This window comes from Tauraco erythrolophus, chromosome 2, assembly GCF_009769465.1.
Source record: "Tauraco erythrolophus isolate bTauEry1 chromosome 2, bTauEry1.pri, whole genome shotgun sequence".
Lineage (NCBI taxonomy): Eukaryota > Metazoa > Chordata > Aves > Musophagiformes > Musophagidae > Tauraco > Tauraco erythrolophus.
In genome coordinates, this window is record NC_141466.1 from 91190291 (window position 1) to 91210482 (window position 20192).

General features: G+C 42.3%; 2 protein-coding genes across 4 annotated transcripts in view; one reads left to right on the forward strand and one right to left on the reverse strand.

The window, feature by feature from the left end:
- Positions 1–4077, reverse strand: part of CEP170 (centrosomal protein 170) — a 105227-nt gene extending 101150 nt beyond the window's left edge. The window contains exon 1 of the mRNA XM_086631590.1: positions 4051–4077. The gene's annotated coding sequence lies outside the window, so the exon portion shown is untranslated. The remainder of the gene's footprint in view (positions 1–4050) is intronic.
- Positions 4078–4960: 883 nt separating this feature from the next.
- Positions 4961–20192, forward strand: part of SDCCAG8 (SHH signaling and ciliogenesis regulator SDCCAG8) — a 117256-nt gene continuing 102024 nt past the window's right edge. For all 3 annotated transcript variants that reach the window (XM_086631591.1, XM_086631592.1, XM_086631593.1), the window contains exons 1-3: positions 4961–5028; positions 16929–17087; positions 17196–17278. In XM_086631591.1, coding sequence (XP_086487717.1) covers positions 4962–5028; positions 16929–17087; positions 17196–17278 — 309 coding nt within the window. In that variant the 5' untranslated portion in view covers position 4961. The remainder of the gene's footprint in view (positions 5029–16928; positions 17088–17195; positions 17279–20192) is intronic.

Here is a 20192-nt window from a genome sequence, read left to right on the forward strand (position 1 = left end):
CGCTACCTCGCTAGAAAAGGGAGTATTCCTTTCTTCCAGGCTTGACACTGCTGTTCCCATTCTGTGTGCTTGCTCTGGCCACACAATAAGATAATTCAATTTGCTAACTCAAGGGAGGAGGGGAAAAAAAAAATGTAAGCAAAACAAAAAGAAAAGAAATAGTTTTCTGCTGGATTAGTCAAGTGAATTAACTTCTCATGTACTTAGAAAAGCACCAGAGCCACTGCGACACAGCAGTGTAGCATTAAGATATGAGAACTGCTAGTCAATCTCTTTAACATCCACCTACTCCCAGACTTAGTTCTTATCCACCATCTAAGAGCCTGCATGATACACTTCAACTTCAGTGATGCAGCGTTTCCTGAACACAGGTCTTCTTCTCCGAAACTTAATTATGTCAGCAATCTACTAAAACATCTTTGCGGGTTTTATTTGAAACTTCTAGGACAAGCCGCTTTTGACAATATACACAATAAAAAAAAAAAAATACATGCCAAAATTTAAAATAGATGGTATTTTTTAAGGTCAAACAAAATTTTAAGTAAAAAGGTCATTTTTACCACAAATGCATCTGTAAAATAGAAACAGTCTCCCAGCTTTTTTGGGGGTATCACAGAATGTTAGGGATTGGAAGGGACCTCAAAGGATCATCTAGTCCAATCCCCCTGCCGAAGCAGGACCACCTAGATCAGATCACCCAAGAACGTGTCCAGGTGGGTTTTGAACATCTCCAGAGAAGGAGACTCCACAACCTCTCTGGGCAGCCTGTTCCAGTGTTCTGTACCCTTACTGGGAAGAAGTTCTTCTTCATTTTTAAGCGGAACCTCCTATGTTCCAGCTTATATCCACTTCCCAGGGAGGGTATAGAGTTGGGGAACTCAATCCTCACCCTAATTTGCATACATTATGTCACAGTTTAAGTCACATGATCACACACCATTTCTCCCCAGGACATTTGCCTCATTCAAGGCACTGGATGGTCTCTGATCCAGGGAAACATTAGCATCGTGCACAGAAGGAAGCTGCTCTCTGTAGCCCAGTCCATTGAAAACACGTAGACACACAACGATCAATACTAGAACAGAGGAAATGGAGGCGTTGGTCGAGAGCATTACCAACCTCATAGGCAACGGAAGAATCTCCACAGGCTCACCACTTAGCACAGTGAAGATGTGGACCTTAGAAAAGATACGCATATCTAATGTTAGCTCTCAGCTAGCAAATTTGAATCTCCATCCCCCAGTAACAAAGAACTTTCTTTTCTCAAATTTCAAACAGTCTCCTGGTCACAACCATATCAGTTCTTACTGCATTATGTAGTATGTTCTTCAAAGAGGGGGAAGTGCATGCCATTGTGTCCTTTTATAACCTCACAAGTGCTAGAAGCAGATATGAAAATTAAGCTATCTGCATGGATTCAATACCTGACCCCCTTGTTCAAAATCTTCTAAAGGAAAACCAGAATTTCACAGATTTTCTTGGCTTTCTAGCTAAAGTAAAACCAGTCTCTTTTACCTCAGTTCTGCTTTGCGTGCAAAGCTAAGAAATGCAGCGCTAGCATGGAAATTGTCCTTTTAAGAGACTCAAGGAGATATACATACATTAAATGCTTTTTTTCCTGTATTTGCAAGAGCTAGAAATGGTATTTCAAAATCAGTTTCTGCACCTACTCATGCCTCAGGTTTCATTCCAGTCATTCAAGGAAGCTTCCTAGCTCCCACCTACAAGTGAACATAGAGTTTTCCAGTTCACTTTCATAACCCAGTTCTTTTCTAGCTTGTATGTTATGAACAGAATTGTTAAAAAAAAAAAAAAAAAATCTGCCTGCCAAGTCTGTTACAATGATGAAGCACAATATAGCAAGAACTCATTCTTCTTCGCAAAAGTCAGTTAGAATAGATATGGGGAGCAGTCACCCGTCAAAAAAAACGCAGTATCATGATAGAGTAAGTTTGGTAACAACTTCTATGTCAGAATGTTTATCTTTAAAAGAATTAAAGAAAACATTATCTGATCGATTACAAATAACTTTTAGATTCTTGAGATTTTGACAAAATTCTGTGTATCCTCAGCTACACAATTCTCTCTATTCACCCAGCCTTCCTGAGCTCCTGCAGACAGAAAAAAAAAGAAAGAGCAAACAACAACAACAAGACATGTACATGAAAGTGTCAAGGTCTTTAAAGAAATAAACAAAGAGTGAAGAGAGATTCTCTGTGGTATTTCTGTTTAACTTTTTCCCCGTTTAAATCTACGTTTAACTTTTTTTCTCCATTAAATAAAATCTAAAGTTGAGGAGCTTCCATACTAATAAAGTCCAGTTGGACAGACTTCTCAGCATCTGGACGTAAAGCAATTTCCAAAGGAAATTAATCACAGGAAATCACAGCGTATTTAATCATATTTTACTTCAGTTTACAAAAACTGTCCCGTCCCACGTATCACTTTACACAAGCCAACCCAGGGCCAGGAACACTGTCAGAGTGTCTCGGATGGCGTTCCGAAGGAGAAAAGACGGATCATCGCAGTGCTAGAACAAGCTTTATTCCTTCACAGTAGTTAAATATTTGATGAGTACCTTTGCTTTCACAGGGAAGAAAATAATTTCTTCCAAGTGTACATCCGCGGATGCTATCTGTAACCGCTTGTCACAAGGACGCAATTCCTACGCATCTTCGACTCATCGGCGCAGCGTCTCCATCTCGTTTTTCCCCGCAAAGCCGTAAGAACAGACGCACCGGGTGCCGGCTCATCTTAAAAACGCCTCGATCGACGCCCCAAAGGCATGGCCGCCCGTGACACCGGCGGGCTCCCCAGCCCGGTGCCCACACCGACGGCACCGGACGGCCAGCGCACGCGCTTCGCCCAACCGCCGCCGCTGCGGGCTCGCGGGAGGCGCACGAGCACCTCGGCCCGAGCCACGCGCCGGATCTGCTGGCCGCGGGATGCACCGGGAAGGCGGCCGGAGGCGCGGCCCCCTCCCCTCCCTTTCCCGCCCCTCCCGCCGGCGGCGCGCGCAGGAGCGGGGGGCGGAGGAGAGCCCCACCGCCCGCCCGCCCGCCTCGACGGCGGCTTCCTCCGCCGCAACGCGATTTCTGCTCGAAAATCGCCATCGGGTTTTTGTTAGCTCAGTAACCCGTTCGTTTCCACGGCAGAAAGACAAAGTGGGCCTTCGGCGCTGCTTCTCGCCACCGGAAACAAACAAACAAACAAAAAAGGTTATTGTATGTTGTTGTTTGTTTTTTTTTTTTCCCCGGGAAGAGCGTCGAGAAAGAAAAGATCATGCCTGAAGGAGCATATTTCTGAGCGCAAAAGACCCGCCTGCTCGTCGTGTGAAAATACGCCATAAGAGAAAAGGCAAAACCAACTGGTTTTCTCCATCATCCCTCTCGGAAGGCGCTATTTTAAGGGGACGGGGAGAAACGCCGCATCTCAAACGAACGGCATCAGTGATTTTTAAACCTGGAGAAACACGCCACCTCCAGCCCCGGGGCAGTTTGTGGAATAGGGGCAACCGAAAAAAAAAAAAACAAATAAACCTCTGGAAACGTCCGCTCGAATCACGGAAATGCGCCTGCGGGAGGGAAAAGCAGGCTGCGAAGCCCCGGTGCCCGCGCCGCGGGAGGCCGGGTGGGTGTGCCGGCGGCGGCGCCCTGGGCCGGGCGCCCATCGGGCGGCGGAGCAGAAAGGGGCAGGGAGAGGCGGGCAGCGAGATCTGGCGGCGGCGTCCGCATCCAAGCCACGCCGATGTCCCCGGGGCAGCGGCAGCCCCCCGCCACCGGCCCCGCCGCGCTTACGAGGGGAAAGGAAGGCGGGGGCGCGAAGCAGCCTCCGGACCCAGCGGAGACGGGGGAGGGGGAGCGGGCTGTGCCTGGACCGCGCTACCGCCCTCTCCGCCGGCCGCAGCCCCCGCCGCACGGCGCCGAGGCCCGGCGGGCGACGGCCCCCCGACACAATAGGCACCGGGCGGACAAGCGACGCGACTCCGGCTCCTCTCCCCGTCACAGCTCCCGCCCGACCCGCGGCCAGGGCGGCAGCATCCTTACTCACCCCTTCGAGGAGGCTCGCCGCGCCGGGGAGGGGCCGTCCCTAGCGGTGGTGGTGCCGCTGCCGCCGGTGCTCACTGAGCCGGCATCCCCGCGGGGCGGGGGCGGGGCGCTCCTGCCGGTGTCCCTCTGGCAACGGCTCCAACGTTATTCCCTGCACATAGCGGCTAACGGGCAGAGCGGGGCACGGCACTGCGCAGGCGCCGCCCGGGCTCACACAATGCGGGGGGGGCGGGAGAGGGCGGTGCGCAGGCGTCAAGGGCCCAGCGGCGGGAGAGCCGAACTGCGCCTGCGCCGCCTCCAGACAATGGCTTTCCGCGCCTCGGCCGCCGCGTGCCCACTGCGCATGCGCCGGAGTGCGCGGTGGCGGGAGGTAAATACCACTGCTCGATCGTTTCCCCCTCGGCCATGACTGGAACTGCGCTATACCCGGCCACTGCGGGCCCGCGGACGTAGGCGGAAGAGCCGTGCTGTGCGCAGGCGCGAGTGCAGCCCCGATCCACAACAAAGGGGAAAGAAGAGGCTGCCACCATCCTCCTCCCGCTCCCGGGGGTGGGAGATGAGCGGCTAGCGGGGACTCCACTTCCCGAGGCGCACGGCGCGGCGCGCTGCATGCTGGGACCTGTAGTTTTTTGCGCCGCACGCCGCGTAGCCGGCGTACGTGGCGGGGTGCGGCGCGGCGTCGCCACGCTCGGCCGTGGCGGCGGGAGGCTGGTGGCGGGTAGCAACGGCCGACGCTGAGGAGCCGGAGGGGGTCCCTGCACGCTTTGTGGGAGTTGTGGTTCTTCCGGGAGCTCGCGGCTGTTGCGGATGCCGGAAGGCAGAGCCGGTGGAACTACTGTTACCCACCAGCGCTGCGGCATACCGCGGTGCGGGGTAGCGCCGGCCGCTTCCCCGGGAGCCGGCGGCGTCCTCATGCGGGCGCCCAGCGGGGAGCCCGCCCTGGAAGAGTCCTTGGAGCGGTACCAGAGACGCCTCCGAGGTGAGCGGACACCGCCGCGGCAGAGCGGCGCCCGGTGAGGGCGGGCCGTATTTCCCGCCGCTGGCTCTCGCCTCAGCCGCTGCCTGGTTCTGCTGGAGGGCTCCGCCGTACCCGGCTGCCCCGACCCCGCTGAGTTCATGCCGTCTTCCCGGAACTCCTGGTTTCCCGGCGGGGAGTGGCGAGTCCGTGGGCGCCGCTGTGGCGCTGCGAAGCCGGGAGACGCAGCGGCCAGGCCGTCCCGTCCCGTCCCGGGGCTCTCCGGGGCGGCCGGGCTCAGGCAGCGCGGCCCGCGCCGCTGTCGGCGCAACTGGCGGCGAGAGTGAAGTTGCTTCTGGTCTTCCCTAAAACCCATCGCCGGTGCAGTTAATGCCGTCACACGTAGTTGTCGGATCATAACTTGGCTTTGACAGGACCGCTGCGTCTTTTGAGTTTGTGTAAGAGTTTTAGCTGTCATTGACGCTATATTCTGTACAGGGAGTGAAGAGGGTGTAAATTGACTCTAAAAAGAGTGATTATTTCATAATTCATAAACTATTTTCATACCTGCCTTCTTATCCAAGAAGCATTGTATACAGCCTGGCAGAGAGCACCTTAATCTCTCTGCTGCAACACCTGTGCTTTACCAGCCTTCAGACTGTCTCTGTCTAGTCATGGAATCGTAGAATGGTTACAGTTGGAAGGGGCCTCAAAGATCATCTAGTTCAAAACCCCCTGCCATGGGCAGGGACACCCTCCACTAGATCAGGTTGCTCAAAGCTCCATCCAACCTGGCCTTGAACAATTCCAGGGATGGGGCAGCCACAACTTCTCTGGGCAACCTGTTCCAGTGCCTCACCACCCTCAGAGGAAAGAATTTCTTCCCTAGATCTAATCAAAATCTACCCTCTTTAAAGCTGTTACCTCTTGTCATAGAACTACACACCCTTGCAGAAAGTTCCCCTCCGGCTTTTTTGTAGGTTTCCTTTTAAGTACTGGAAGGCTGCTAGAAGGTCTCCCCAGAGCCTTCTCTTCTCCAGGCTGAACAGCCCCAACTCTCTCAGCCTGTCTTCATAGGAGAAGTGCTCCAGCCCTCTGGTCATCTTCATGGCCCTTCTCTGGACTCACTCCAGCAGCTCCATGTCCTTCTTGTGTTGAGGGCCCCAGAGCTGAATGCAGTATTCCAGGTGGGATCACACGAGAGCAGAGTAGAGGGGCAGAATCACCTTCTTCAACCTGCTGGTCACACTTCTTTTGATGCAACCCAGGATACTGATGGCTTTCTGGGCCAGAAGTGCACACTTCCAGCTCATGTTGGGCTTCTCAGCTCAGTCGAAGTCAAAGTAAGCACACAGATTCTGAATAAAGCCAGTAGATAATTTGTGGGTGTGTTACCCCACTTGGCACAAAAGTTTGTGTTCCAGACACAGTGCCACACTTCACGTGTCACGTCACTGGTGAATTAAACACGTAATTGCAAAAAGATAAAGCAATGGAAACATTTTTAAATAGCTACTTGATTCTTAGCAAGTATTTTATATTTCCTTCTCAAAATAGCATCTGTTCTTTGCTCTCAGGATGGATTTTATTTGTTTGAGAAAACAGAATTTCAAAGAATCATCTCTAATTATTTCTTTTGTCAATTAAGAAGGCATGTAGGTGCTGTTTGGCAGTTGCAGGTAGAACAGTTAAAATGACAAAATTAAGAGCATCTCTTGATATGCATAATGTTCCTTTTGTGATATGCGAAAACAATTAATTAAAACCTACAAATTGCCATACATAGAGACAGGTAGTCTTAGTACTATATCATGTTGCTTTTTTTCTGTGGATGAGTGTGGAAAACCACTAGATAATTTTCCTGTACTGGATTTGAACTTTCATGGAGGCAGAGAGTATTTGCTATGACTTTAATGACAAAGGAGGAGTGATAAATTTGGATTTTAAAACTGCAGATGAACACATGATTTTGCTGGTTAATAAATTTGATGTATTGTTCCACAAAGAGACATGGTTTTATTTAGAAAGGCCATTCTTTGAGTTTTTTTTTTCTCCATGCAGGCATAAGTACAAGCTCAAACAGTGTGTTGAAATTTTGGTGTATTTCACAAGATGTTGTATGTTTTTAGAGTGCTAGTGATTATCTTTTACCTAGAATAGTTTTTCAGGTTTGTTTTTTTTTATGCTTTTATGTAGATCTGGGAAGGGGCTACACTATTACTGAAACATTTTATAAATTTATGTTCTCCTTCTCTGAAAACTCACTGGTTGACTTACCTTTTAATTTTAGACCATAAAGGCCAGTCAGTGCTTGTGATTTGGATTACTGGCAAGTCCAAAAGGTGGCATGAGGGCAGTGGAGAAGGCAGATTTCTTTTGTTCATCCTCATCTAAGGAGATTTTGTACTGATTTCAGCTGGGACAGAGTTAGTTTTTCCTTTTTAGTAGTTAGAATAGTGCTATGTTTTGGATTTAGCATGAGATTTGTTATGAGAACAATGTTGATAACACACTGATGTTGGTAGTTGGTGCTGAGACATCAAGGCCTTTTCAGCTACTCGTGTTTTGCCAGTGTGCACGAGCACAACAGGCTGCGGGGGGAGCAAGGCTGGGACAAAGGGCCCACAACTCCTCTTATGATTTGAACTTAGCTTTAGGATTGAGGCCCATTGGACAATGGAATATTCCATGTCATGCAATGTCATGTCCAGTACATAGATGAGGATTGGCTGGGAAGTTCGGATTCTCTGGTTTTCTCTCTCTCTTTTCTGATCTCTCTTTTTGGGCTTGTGGTTTCAGGACTTCTTTGTTTTGGAATTGCTTGTCGGGATGGGACAGGTATTGGTCACTGGGTGTTGAGCAATTACACTGTGCATCACTTTTTTGTATACATTGTTACAATTTTGTATATTATCTTATATTATTATAACTTTATTATTATTTTAATTGATATTACTTTTCGTTTTGTTTTATTATTATTATTGTTAAATTGTTTTTACCTCAACCCACGAGTCTCCTTCACTTTTCCCTTTTGATTCCAGTAGTGGGGAAGGATGAGTGAGCTGCTGTGTGGTATTTTGTGCTGGCTGGGTTAAACCACGGCAGACGCATTGGTTTCTTTAAATTTCAGAGTGCCCAGGCAGCATGCTGTCCTGGGCCATCCCGGGCCATCCCGCCACCGCGGAACGCAGTGGATATGTTGAGCTGCCTGGATGCCCTGCAGAATGTGGTATTCTTGACTTCCTTAGACGATAACAGCAGGTGAAGCCAAAGACCTTTGGTCTCCAAGCCTACTACGTATTCCCATATTTTCAGGATGCTTAATACTTCTTTGTGTAAATGCTCTTTTGCGTGTGTGTTTTGATAAGGATTTCATGGCTCGTTCCTTCATTCAGACCAGGCTTGTCATGAAAATATGCTTTCGTAGCATTTTGCAACAGAGATCCAATTTTTCTGATTTTTGTCTTAGGGTCTTTGTGCATTTCAGTGGTTTTTGTGCATTTCAAATGCACAAAAAAATGGAACTTATCTTTCAAACAGAAAATCTGTTGGAGTGCTTGGGGACTGTTGTTATATATGATATCATTATAGTTGTGACAAGCTTTAAGGCTTTCAATATGTGGAGTTTTGAAGCGTACCTTTGTACAAGTTATCTGGATGTTGTAAGTGACCTTTTTAACTCTCTCATAACTTCAAAGGAGCTTGCTCAAGAATTTTGCGTCTTGACCAGTTTTGCTGTGTATAAGACTGTTATTAGAGCTCACCATATCTAATGATTGGATGTATGTATATATCTATCTGACAGGATTCTTTTACACTGGATCCATTATGTTTTTTAAATCATTTCAGAACATGACCTTCTGGTGTCTGTTTTCCATACCATTCTGGGAAGCACAGACTTTTTCCATACAGTGCCAAGATAGATTTGATTCTATTCATCCAGGGATGTCTTTCAGTGAGTAGATATCAATAGGATAATATTGCAAACATAACCCCAGTTCAGGGTGATATAAGTTCTATTATATTCCTCAGTGAACCTCTTTGTTTCTGAATGATGTACAATTTTTAACTCCTTTGACCAGTATAGCATTGCTCACATCATTACCACTAGCGTTCTGGATTTACTATAGGACTCCATGCATTGCCAAACCTAATTCTTTACCTATTTTCTTATACAGCCTGAGATTTTTCTCTGAATTCAGATAATTCCTGTCATCTGGATTCTGGAATTTTGGGAGACACGCCTTGGACATTATTTGGTATTCTTTAATCCGGTGTTCTTAATCTGCCTGTAGCACTTGACCTTATCTGGATCTAGGCTGATATCCAGCAACAGGTTCTCCTGAACCCGGGCCACAGATTATTGCCACCCATTCTGGAGATCAGAAGAACAATTTTACAGTCTTTTTGAGTTTGCTCAAAAAGAGAGGGTATATAAGTTCTCAAAGAATAATCAATTACTCTTCAGTGTGATGTCCTTTATTATAAGGGAAAGTCCCTCACAAGACTGGCATGCAGGGAGCCCAGGTGTTCAGTAAACTGAGTCCAGTGGCCAGAGGACAGAAAGCCAGACCAAAAAACCTGACTAAGACATAACTGGTCTTAGAGCTCAACAGAGATGCTCTGATGAAATAACAAAGGTCCTGTAATGGGTATCTTCCTGAATAGTGTAGACCTTGTGTAATGTCAGTCTTTAATGTTGTGGGCAATACAGAGTTAAGAGGGTGGTATTTGTGCAGTTGAGGTTATTAGGTTACTGTGTAAACTTTCAGACAATTGAGACCATTTCAAATGAACCTCAAAGTCTTTAGGAGATAATAATGTTTCTAATAAAAAGTTATTCCCAAGGGAATAGAGATATTTTTGCAAGGAGAATAAGTGCTGTGCTATTGTTTTCATGTTAACAATTAGAAATTGGCAAGCATAGTGTGAATATCGAATGGGCCTTCTACTACACCAGTGCCAAGAGCAGAGCATGATCGCTTCCTGCTACTTTGCCATTTTCTCCCAACAGCTGTAAATATACGGGGAAGACTATTTAGAGTCCATTTCTTTGTTTCTAGCATTCAGCTGGTTCCTTGGACAGAGAACTGTTAACTTGAGTTTTCTGCCTGTTTAGTAAAAAGCACTGGCTCACTTTTGGGCCAGTCAGTATAAGAGGAAGAGCAGAGTGGGGTGAGACCATCCTTTTTAGGTACAGTGCCTGGTACTGGCATCTTGTAAATCTACCCTAAGAAAATGTGGAAATTATGTTCTGTATTCTACTCCATTACTGAGTGCAATCTCCTATGTAGTTTTGGAGAATGAAGATGCAAGCTGTAAGAGGAACAGATGAAAATATAAAACCTGTACAAATAAAGTTTCATTTTCTGGCTGCTTTTTGTGACTCCAAAAATAAAGTAGGAGAGATGTGAAGGCAAAGCTGTCCTAGGAAAAATGAATATGTGGCCCAGTTACCACCTCTCCGAGTTAGCTGTGACGCTGAAGCAGCTAAGAATTCAATTTTAAATGGTAATCTATAATTGTAAAATTTTGACTTAGGCTTTTTGTTTTTGTTTGGCAATTGTTTCTAAGTGTTCTGCTGAACAGAGCACATAACGATTGTTTAAGGGTGCAGAATATGTCAGAAGATACTGCAGAATGCTTGGAGTTTCTTACATGTGAGGATCTCTAGACTTAAGGCATGTGCTTTATGCTCTACAGAAAGGGCTGGTTTAGGAACTCATGACAATGAATGCTGCAGCTCCAGAGAACAGTTTCTTCTTAAAGATGATGACTTGGTAAAAGTTGTGTTGAAAAACACCTATTTCTCATATGATGCAAAGCAACTATGAAGACCAAAAACACCAAATAAAATGGATCAACGATTCTTTATTTTGAGACATCTGAGTGTTAAACACATCTTAGGACTTTTTGAGGTCTGGCTTGTGAACAGCCTGGTATCACTCATTGTTACTGTTGAATGTTTACATGTAAAATCCTGGCAGCATAGGTGTAATTGATAGGATCCTTTCAGTCTCAAAGCCGTTGTGTGGTATGTTGATAGCATGGTATCATATGTGTGTTTGACAGCCAACAAAGAACAATAGCTGCATATCAGAATGGTAAATAAAGTAAATTCCAAGACTGCAAAACACAATAAAAACTTGCAAACAAATTCTCAGTTTCAGTATCTTTAAGGAATTATTTGGCTTAAATGCTACCCAAGAGGTACATGAAGTACTGTTCTAGATTTCTAAGTAGGAACGTTCAGTAGGAACAAAGTCAAAGTTGATATACTTTTCGACAGTAACGTTTTCTTTAAACAGGCATCATCTTTCTGTTTGCACTAACTGGTCTAATCTTCTATTTTGACTGTTATTGTTTCACATATATTCTACAGTGTTACTTTTTTAAGACCTAAAGAATCAATGTAATGCTAGCACGGCCAGTAGGTTGAGGGAGGTGATTCTGCCCCTCTGCTCTCTTGAGACCCTTTCTGGAGTACTGCGTCCAGCTCTGGGGCCCCAACTTAACAAGGACATGGAGCTGTTGGAGTGGGTCCAGAGGAGGGACACAAAGATGATCCAAGGACTGAAGCACCTCTCCTTTCAAGACAGGCTGAGAGAATTGAGGTTGTTCAGCCTGGAGAAGAGAAGGCTCTGGTGAGAGCTTATAGCAGCCTTCCAATACTTAAAAGGAGGCCTACAAGAAAACTGGAGAGGACTTTTGCAAGCATGTGTAGTGATAAGACAAGGGACAATGGCTTTAAACTGAAGAAGGGTAGATTTCGATTAGATCTAAAGAAGACATTCTTCCCTCTGAGGGTAGTGAGGCACTGGAACAGTTGCCCAGAAAAGTTGTAGATGCCCCATCCCTGGAAGTGTTCAAGGCCAGGCTGGATGAGGCTTTGAGCAACCTGGTGTAGTGGAAGGTGTCCCTGCCCATGGCAGGGAGGTTGGAACTAGGTGACCTTTAAGGTCCCTTCCAACCCAAACCATTCTGTGATTCTGTAACTTTCTAGAACTGTCTTCTAACTGGGAACTATGGGTTATCAGAAAGTGACCTGTTTGTTGAATTTATAGCCAGTAATTTCTAGTCATCTTTCTGTAAACTTTATTAGAACTAGACCGTTAGCTTTAGATGACAGACTTATGGCAACTTTTTTGTACAATTGTAGTTTGTTTTCTTCAATTTATGTTGCTTCTGGAGTTACTTTCTGTGTCTATCAGGCAGTTCTGTTGTTTTGGATGGTTGGTTCCTTTGCTAAGCTCTCAATTAGCTCCCAGAGTATTTTCTATGACATTTCTGAGTTCATGAATGAGGTAGCTTTGGTGCTTTCATTTAAAGGAGTGCTCTTTATAGACAGTCTTGGGCAGTGTCTGAAAAAACATCTTTTGTTTAGGCAATGCAAACACGGTTCAATGCCTTCTCTGTTTTTCCTGTTCTCACTTCAGTGGCAAATTGTTCTTTTAATTATTCTTGCCCCCACAAGCTGATTACTACTTCGGAAATACAAGTACCTCTTCCATGTTGTATTTTACTTATTTAGAGTGTCCTGACTCTAGCCTTTATCTTTTTTTTTTTTTTTTTTTTTTACAGGTTGAATGGATCTGTAATGTGTCTCCAATGTAAAAAAAAAAAAAAAAGTTGTTATTCAGGAGTAGCACTGACATTCCCATTATTTATACAAAGATACTTCTTTGGGAAAAGGATACCTATACTATATTTTCAGGGAGTAATACTTAGATTTTGTAGTCACAGTGAGTACAGAAATTAGCCAGAGTTACCAATGCTTCTTTCAGGACAGAGAATCATCTTTATTCCATATGTAAAATATATGGCATGTGCTTTCTGAACATTAATTAAATTTTTAGTCAGAGCTCTGTTGGTTTTGCCTAAAGCATTATGCTTAACTGGACTTAATCTAGTCCAAAGTTGTGTTCACATTTAGATGATTTGAAGGGTAGGAGAATCTTTGTACTGACCACGTTGTGGTCTTGATCCTGGGTTAGGATCCCTGATTGCTTCTGTCCCTGCAATAATAATCAGTAATGTATTTCTTTCTAGTAGGTGTTTGGTCAGCTATGTCATTGCTGAGGCATTAGATGAGTTGTTATCTGCCTGTCCCCTGTGGCAAGTGCTGCCTGTGATTTGTACGTGATAGTTGACAACTTGACAGCATATTTATGGAGCAGTTTCATCTTTTTTTGGATGTATTGGGTTTGATCCATCAGGTTTTGTTGCTAGCTTGCCGTTTTCCATAATCATCTCAAATCCTTTAAACACTGAAAAAACGAGCTTTATAGTAAACAAAATTTATTTTTTTAAATTTTAATCCAGATAAGTCTGATTTCATTTATATCCTCAGCTGTTCCTATAGGAAGTAACACATCAGTGAAGTTTTGTCATACAACAGAAATATGTGTTCAGATTTTATTCGTAAAGTCTTGTTAAGATGTAGAAAAGAAAAATGGTGATTGAATTTTGCATATGCAAATTACAGTACTGCATGCAAGCAATTCTCTACAGAGTATTTTTATGGAGGCCTTGTATCTATAGAATGAACTATTACAGTAATAGCCTGACTGAAAAAGTTGGGTTGAATGTACGAGCACTTAAAAAGTAATAACTTCTAAATTCAATATAAAATTATCATGTTGTCTTTAAACAAAGGTTCTTTGGTGTCCAATAGTTTGCATCCACAGGAGTTCTTTCTACCTCTTTCATATTTAAGAAGAATATTTTTACATTGGCAGAAACAACAAACATATCTTTCCACTTGGTAATGCATCTTCTGCTATCTTACTGCCCAAAATTATGTCCCTTATTTACAGGAAAAAGTTATAATGTACTTATTCCCATTTACACGTCGAGGTCAACTCTTACTGAAGTAAATGTTGGCGCTTCGATGTCTAGTGAATCTAAAGACAGACCATAGGGAGCTCCTAATTCCCAGTTTCTCAGTGGTGAGTGTTTTACGTATGGCAGCAATTTTTGTAATTTGGAAATTGGCAAGCTTTTAAGAGTCTTTGGCAAATATGTGATGAAGCTTTCAAAAACGTGGTAACGATATTCCAGAGGCAGGAAATTGTAGTCAAGAAAATCAGTGTGCCATTGATAACTATTTTAAAGTGTTTCACTACGACTACCCGGTATATTTATGGAAGAAGAGGACATAGCATAAGAAGATCTGTGTTATCTTTGAGGATAAAGTAGTAGCTTGGAATTCAGAAGCTGTAATATTATGAAGAGAGAGAAGTTCTGGGAAGAAGAAGTCTTCGAGTTTGTTTTGTTTTGTTGTTCTTTGCTGGCTATGGAGCAAATATTGATACTCTGGGGTTTTCTGGCAGAGATCTACACTGAATGGGGAAACAAAGGGATTTTATTGCTATCAGATGACAAACCACGTAATAACTGACACTGAACACTTCTTGGCAACAACTAGTTGCAACATAGTTTGCTAAATATTTAAGCCTTTGCATCAGTGAGATACTTCTACCATTTCTCAGTTAGGTCTCCCACTCTCATGGCATCCTGGAACACTCAAGAACGGATGAGTAACTTCAGGATGCCGGTAGAGAAATATTTGGCCTAAACCCCTCTTTTTTGAGTCATTGCCTTGTGAGTTGTATTTGGGCTTATTATAATAAATTATGACTATTTAAAATGTGCTTTTTATTTCTTCTTTTATATTAAATTCGTTAAAAGATGAAGTACCTGAAAATCAAAGGAGGTGATGCTAGTCATAAGAAATCGGGGGTTTTAAAAATAAGTGCTGAGAGAAGGTTAATAGGTCAGAAGCAGGTCAGATTTTTATTAAAAACCAGTGTTGCTAAAAAGTGAGTGATGGCTGGCATACTGGACTGAGAAAGATGTTCTTAAATATAATGCTGGGGGGGGGTATTTATGTTTTCTAAGTTATTGGTAAGTTATAACGAAGCAGAGAAAAGACTGAAAAGGACTGTGAAAACCATTACAGTGGGGAAAATAAATCAATTTCCCAACTTCAGTCAAAATGATGTGAACCTGAAGAAGATAGATAAAGTGAAGGCAGAAATATATATCTTTGTCTTTTGTTCTCTGGCTTGAACTGCTATTCACCTTTCCATTTGGAAGAAAGGAGCTATTAATATTTGTAACCAGCAGCATATATTATACTCTGAGGCATGTCGTCTGAATTCTACCTAGCAAATGCTTAACTGTGATTATTTCTTTTTAAGCTTTTTTTGCCTATGAGAGAAAAATATTTTCAATTAGTTTTTTATGCATCGTATCAATGTACAGATTACAAACATGTAAGAATAGATGGAGGACATGTATGCTCGAAAGCTTGTTGTTTTTCTAGTTGTAGCAGTTGCTCCAATAAAAGATGTTACCTTGTGTGGTTTGTTTCACAAAAGTGAAATTGCTGTTCTGTGGGCATCTATACCTGGATATTTCATATGCAGTAGCCCTAGGGGAGAATAACCCTCTAAAGAATTCAGGGCTAAATGACGAAAATAGCTATGATTTTATGTTCCTGAAAGTCAAGTAAGGTTTATGGGAGAGTGGGGTTTTGTTTTGTTTTAAATGATTAGTAACTGTTAACTATTAATGAAGCGGTTCTGATTCAGGGTAGTTTTGCTGGAAGTCACATATGACTGTGGCATTACTTCGGAGAAACGTAGAAAAACCATGTCTTGTATTCCTGATAAAGTGGCTGTGAATGATGATGGAGGACTGTCTCACCGAGCATGCAAGCTCTGTGACTGATGGATGGGTCATTTTCTTAGTTCACCTCGTATTACAGTAGAACCTAGAGATCCTGCTTTGTTGAACAGTGCACAAAGCCATGCTACTTAGGTTACTCCTCTGTCATTTCAAGTTCGTGTATGAATTGCTTAAAGGGAAGAAAAACAAAATACTCATCTCCATTTGTACATAGGCAGTTGAAAGAAAGAAGTAATAAATGAATTGCTTGAGGTCCTCTCAGTGTGAATGAGAAGTATCATCATCTAAAACCACGCCCCGATTTTCTGGTTCCCAATCCAGTTGTCATCTCTCAGCTGCAAATCTCTCAAGTTTCTTTTCTGATGTATCAGAAATGTTCAGCTGTACTAGAGTGATATGGCATTTATAATTGGAAAGTTTTTCATTTTTATGAAGTCAGCTGAATCAAATCATAATTAAAAAAGAGGAATATATGAAAAAAATGTATTGAAAATGAGGAAAGACTGTTACTGTATCACCCTCCAATAAGTCGGTTAGTTCTTGAAAGGTTCATAAAAATATTTGTATTTATCTGGAAATACTTTTTTGCCCTTTTTTTTTCTTTTCTCCCCATAATGATGAGTGTTATTATTTATTTTTCACACTTGTTCAGAAGCTATCAGTCTTTATTTCATCATTATTTTATGTTGGCTCAGTTTGCTGAGTTTTTGCTTCATTTACTCAGATTTTTTTTAGTTGTGCTGTGCATTGCTTTGTCACGTGTGCTGGCATCATTAGAATTCAAAAGTATTGTTCTTGGTGCCTGATCCTGCACGTTGTTTGAAATATAGCATGAGATTTAGGTTCATTTAAAGTATTGAAGCTGCATATGCTGGGAAATATTTTATGGTCAAGTGTATTGATAGTTGAAGCTTTGTCTCTGCTGAAGATTTCTTGTAGTAACTACTTGTGCTGCTGCAGAGTCCTAATGTATTGACTAGCTAAGATGCTATTTATAGCTGCTGCTTTGAAAATATAATAAAGGCCTCTTCTGCAGATTGTAACATACAGTAGTGGTTTTGGTGGTTTGCGTTAGGTAATTGCTACTAGTGGCTGTTTAGATCAAGTAGTCAAGCTAGCCATACTGAATGCTTTGGTTTTCTTAGTTTTTTGCAAATTTAAAATATCAGTCATTAAATACTTACGTTGTTTATTGTGGTTAATGATGTGATTTGATTTTAATTTTTTTTCAGACCGTGCTAATGAAAGCATCCATCAACTGAAATATGCCTTGGAGGAAAGACAGTTTGCAAAGGGTGAGGATGAAGTTGGATTTGACCAGTCCTCTGTGGACAAGGGCAATGATGACAGCGGGAATGCAGCCTTGCAGGAACTGCAGCACAGTCGTGCAGGTAAGATTACTCTGAAAGCAAATAGTTTAAAAACTGATAGAAATTATACTAATTTCAATCAAAAAGTAAGTATTTTTTGTTATAATCAATGTTTTTATCTCTTCCTAGTTAATCAACTTAAAATTTTGTTGCAACATCAAGAAAGAATGGAAAGTGAAGTCTCTCTGTCAAGGAGGAAGATGTCGTTCTGTGTATGTTTCTTCTTGTTTTTATAGTGTTGTTTGAATGAGCAGCATGCATGGTGAGATCAATTTTCTAGTATGCAGGAAGAAAAAGAAGGACCAAATCATGTTTATGTTCTGAAATATAGGAGATTCTTGAGGCTTTGGCCAGAACTTGGTATGCCCGTGCCCATAGCGAAATAAAAAGAAATCTCTAATACAGGATTTAGACCTTTGTCCTCTTTTGTTGACCATTCAGTGTGGGTCACAGTTCACATTGCCTTCAGCTTTCTCGTCTTTTTCTTTCCACCAAAAGTTCATCCTTTTTGTTTTGGAAACAGATGGGATTGACTACATGGACAAATTTCTGTAAAAGCAGCCTCTGCTTTTGTTTGACTGTACTTTAAGGATTCTGGAAGGCTTTCTTATGCTGTAGCCATGTTTTTGCTTTAGAGTATTAGAGATACCCATATAACAACAGGTTTGTAGCTCTCTGCCAAAATTCAGTGGTCTCTGAAATAGTTAGTTTACATCCTTACATGGGCTTCTCAGTTTCAGCCTTCTTGGAGCAGAACTGCACCAAAGTACGTGCAATGGACAGTTCAGTTACTAGTATCTAGCAGTTTCCCTGTATCCCTAAAGGAAAATAATGGCATTGTTCTGTTTTTATCTTTTGATGGCCTCCACCAACTATGCTGGTTTATACTAAGCAAGATAAGCAGCTCTTTGCTGTCAAAGTTGAGGTAGCAGCAGAACGATCTGAATCCTGTATTCCTGCTGTGTTGCCTTGAGCCTGCGTAATGAGGCTAGCTCTACTGTTCTGACATTTTATTTAAAGTTCAACTTTTCTGCGTGTTCTAAAATCCACATGTTCAGTATGATTGTCCTGCCAGGTACTTTTGCTTTATAATGACACAGGATAGAACTAGTGTTGTGTGGTTCAAGGGAATGGTGCGTCACTGGCTAATCTTGACAGGAAGTGAATCAGTATCAATTTGTATTTAGACTTTGGAGGAGAGGGAAAGCATGTTGTAATCCATCTTTGTCAAAATTTTCTACTTAGGTTGGGAAATTTTAATAGAATGGAAGAAATCAGAAAATGAGATACTTTTTCTAAGAGACATGTGATAGTGCTTTCAGGGAGTGGATTAAAGGATGAAGGAGTAAACGGAGAAAAGATGAGAATTTGCTGTATTTATAGGGCATTGTCTCATTTTTTCCTCTTGAAGTTTCCAATGAGAAGGATTCTGTGAAATGGAGCCTCATTCTCCTTTTCAGCTGTCCTCCATCTGCTTGCTAACCAGGATGTGAAAGTGTTCTGTAAAGCTCAAAAAATGTGGAAGTACGAAAGTGCCCACACATCAAAAAAGCCCAAACATTTATAAAATATGAGCTTGTCTGGTGGTTTGCTGGACACTGCAGAAATGCTTCTTGTATAAGAATCAGATTCCCCAAAGGTCAAGGAAAACAAACTTAAGTTATGAGTAGTCTTAACCTTTTGCTTTGAATTATGCTGAAATACCTAATGACTACTGAATAATCGATGACTACATGTGTCTATAGCTAAATACATTTCACAGAAAGTATTCTGTTTAGTGAACTTAACATTTCATACATATAAATAACATGTCTTAACAAAATTCCCTGCTCTTGTTCAGTGATAAAAACTGCAATAGACATGAAATGAGTACATCTTTTCTTTATTTACACTCAGATGGTTGGGCAGAGATTTTACTTTTGCTCTCTACCTTGTCACCTGAGGTCAAGGCCCAGCAAGATTGCTTCATACAACTGCAGTTCTGTAAGCCAGGTCTTGGCTAACCTAACTGCACCCAGCCTGGGTTCCTGACACTGTTGTTAAAGGTTGAGTTCCTGTGATTGATTCCTGTTGTTTCTCGTCAGTTTGCAGGGCAGCAAATTTAAGACTGCCAGGAGGAATGTCTAATTCTGAGGTTTAGAGGTTTGAAATTGGAGGCATTGTGAAAAAGTACAAGGTGGGCCAAATTATTTGGGATAGCAAAACTATTTATCACTATGTAGAACTATTTATCACTGGCCTCTAAAGCTGCCAAGCATTTATATTTTTTAAACCCTTGTTTTTATACGGTAAATTTCTCAGTATTAAGAATGCAGATGTGAACATCATTTCTGAGACTTGGGCATAAACATTTGGTAATTCATACTGATCAGATGTGTCTTTCAGTTCTGGTTTTAATATTTGGCCTACTTTAAATATATGCCTTCCCTGATCTATGTTCTTTCACACTACAACATGTTATATTATCAGAATATTAATGAAAAAATCCCAAATTAATTTATAATTAATTGATAACAATTGTGTAGTAAAAAAAAAAAAAAATTGCAAATGATCTATCAGGTGTTTTCCCCGTGAAAGGGCAGATAGGGTCTTCTGAATAAAGAAATATCCTAGTGACAGTGTTGTGAGTTAATAAACTGTTTTAAGCAGCCTTCTGTTATTTTTCTGTTGAGAAAATATACTGTGTATTCATTTCCTTTTAGTGAAACCATTCTTTAGCAGTCTTGTATATATTACACCAATGTTTCTCAAGTTTCTCAGGTTACACATTAACACTGTGTTTCAGTGAAAAATAATTTGAATAGAAACGGAGATTTTCACATTTTCAAACATTTTGGTGTAATTTTTTCAGGGAGGCAGCTGGAAGTCTCAGCTGCAAGGTGTATATTACGCTTTGAGAAAAGAAGGACAGATGAGTAGGAGCCAAAGGAACAGAGCGACAAGCTACATATATTATCCGTTCTGTTACGTATATTTTAATAAGTGTGATTCGTTTTTTCAAACTTTATGAAGTAGTTGAGATTAACAGACTTTGAAGCAAGATAAATTCTGAGTCAATAGAACATGGAACTTACGTGCACTGAGCTAGGTGGAATACATTGCAAATTTGGAGACCCTTCTCTAAAT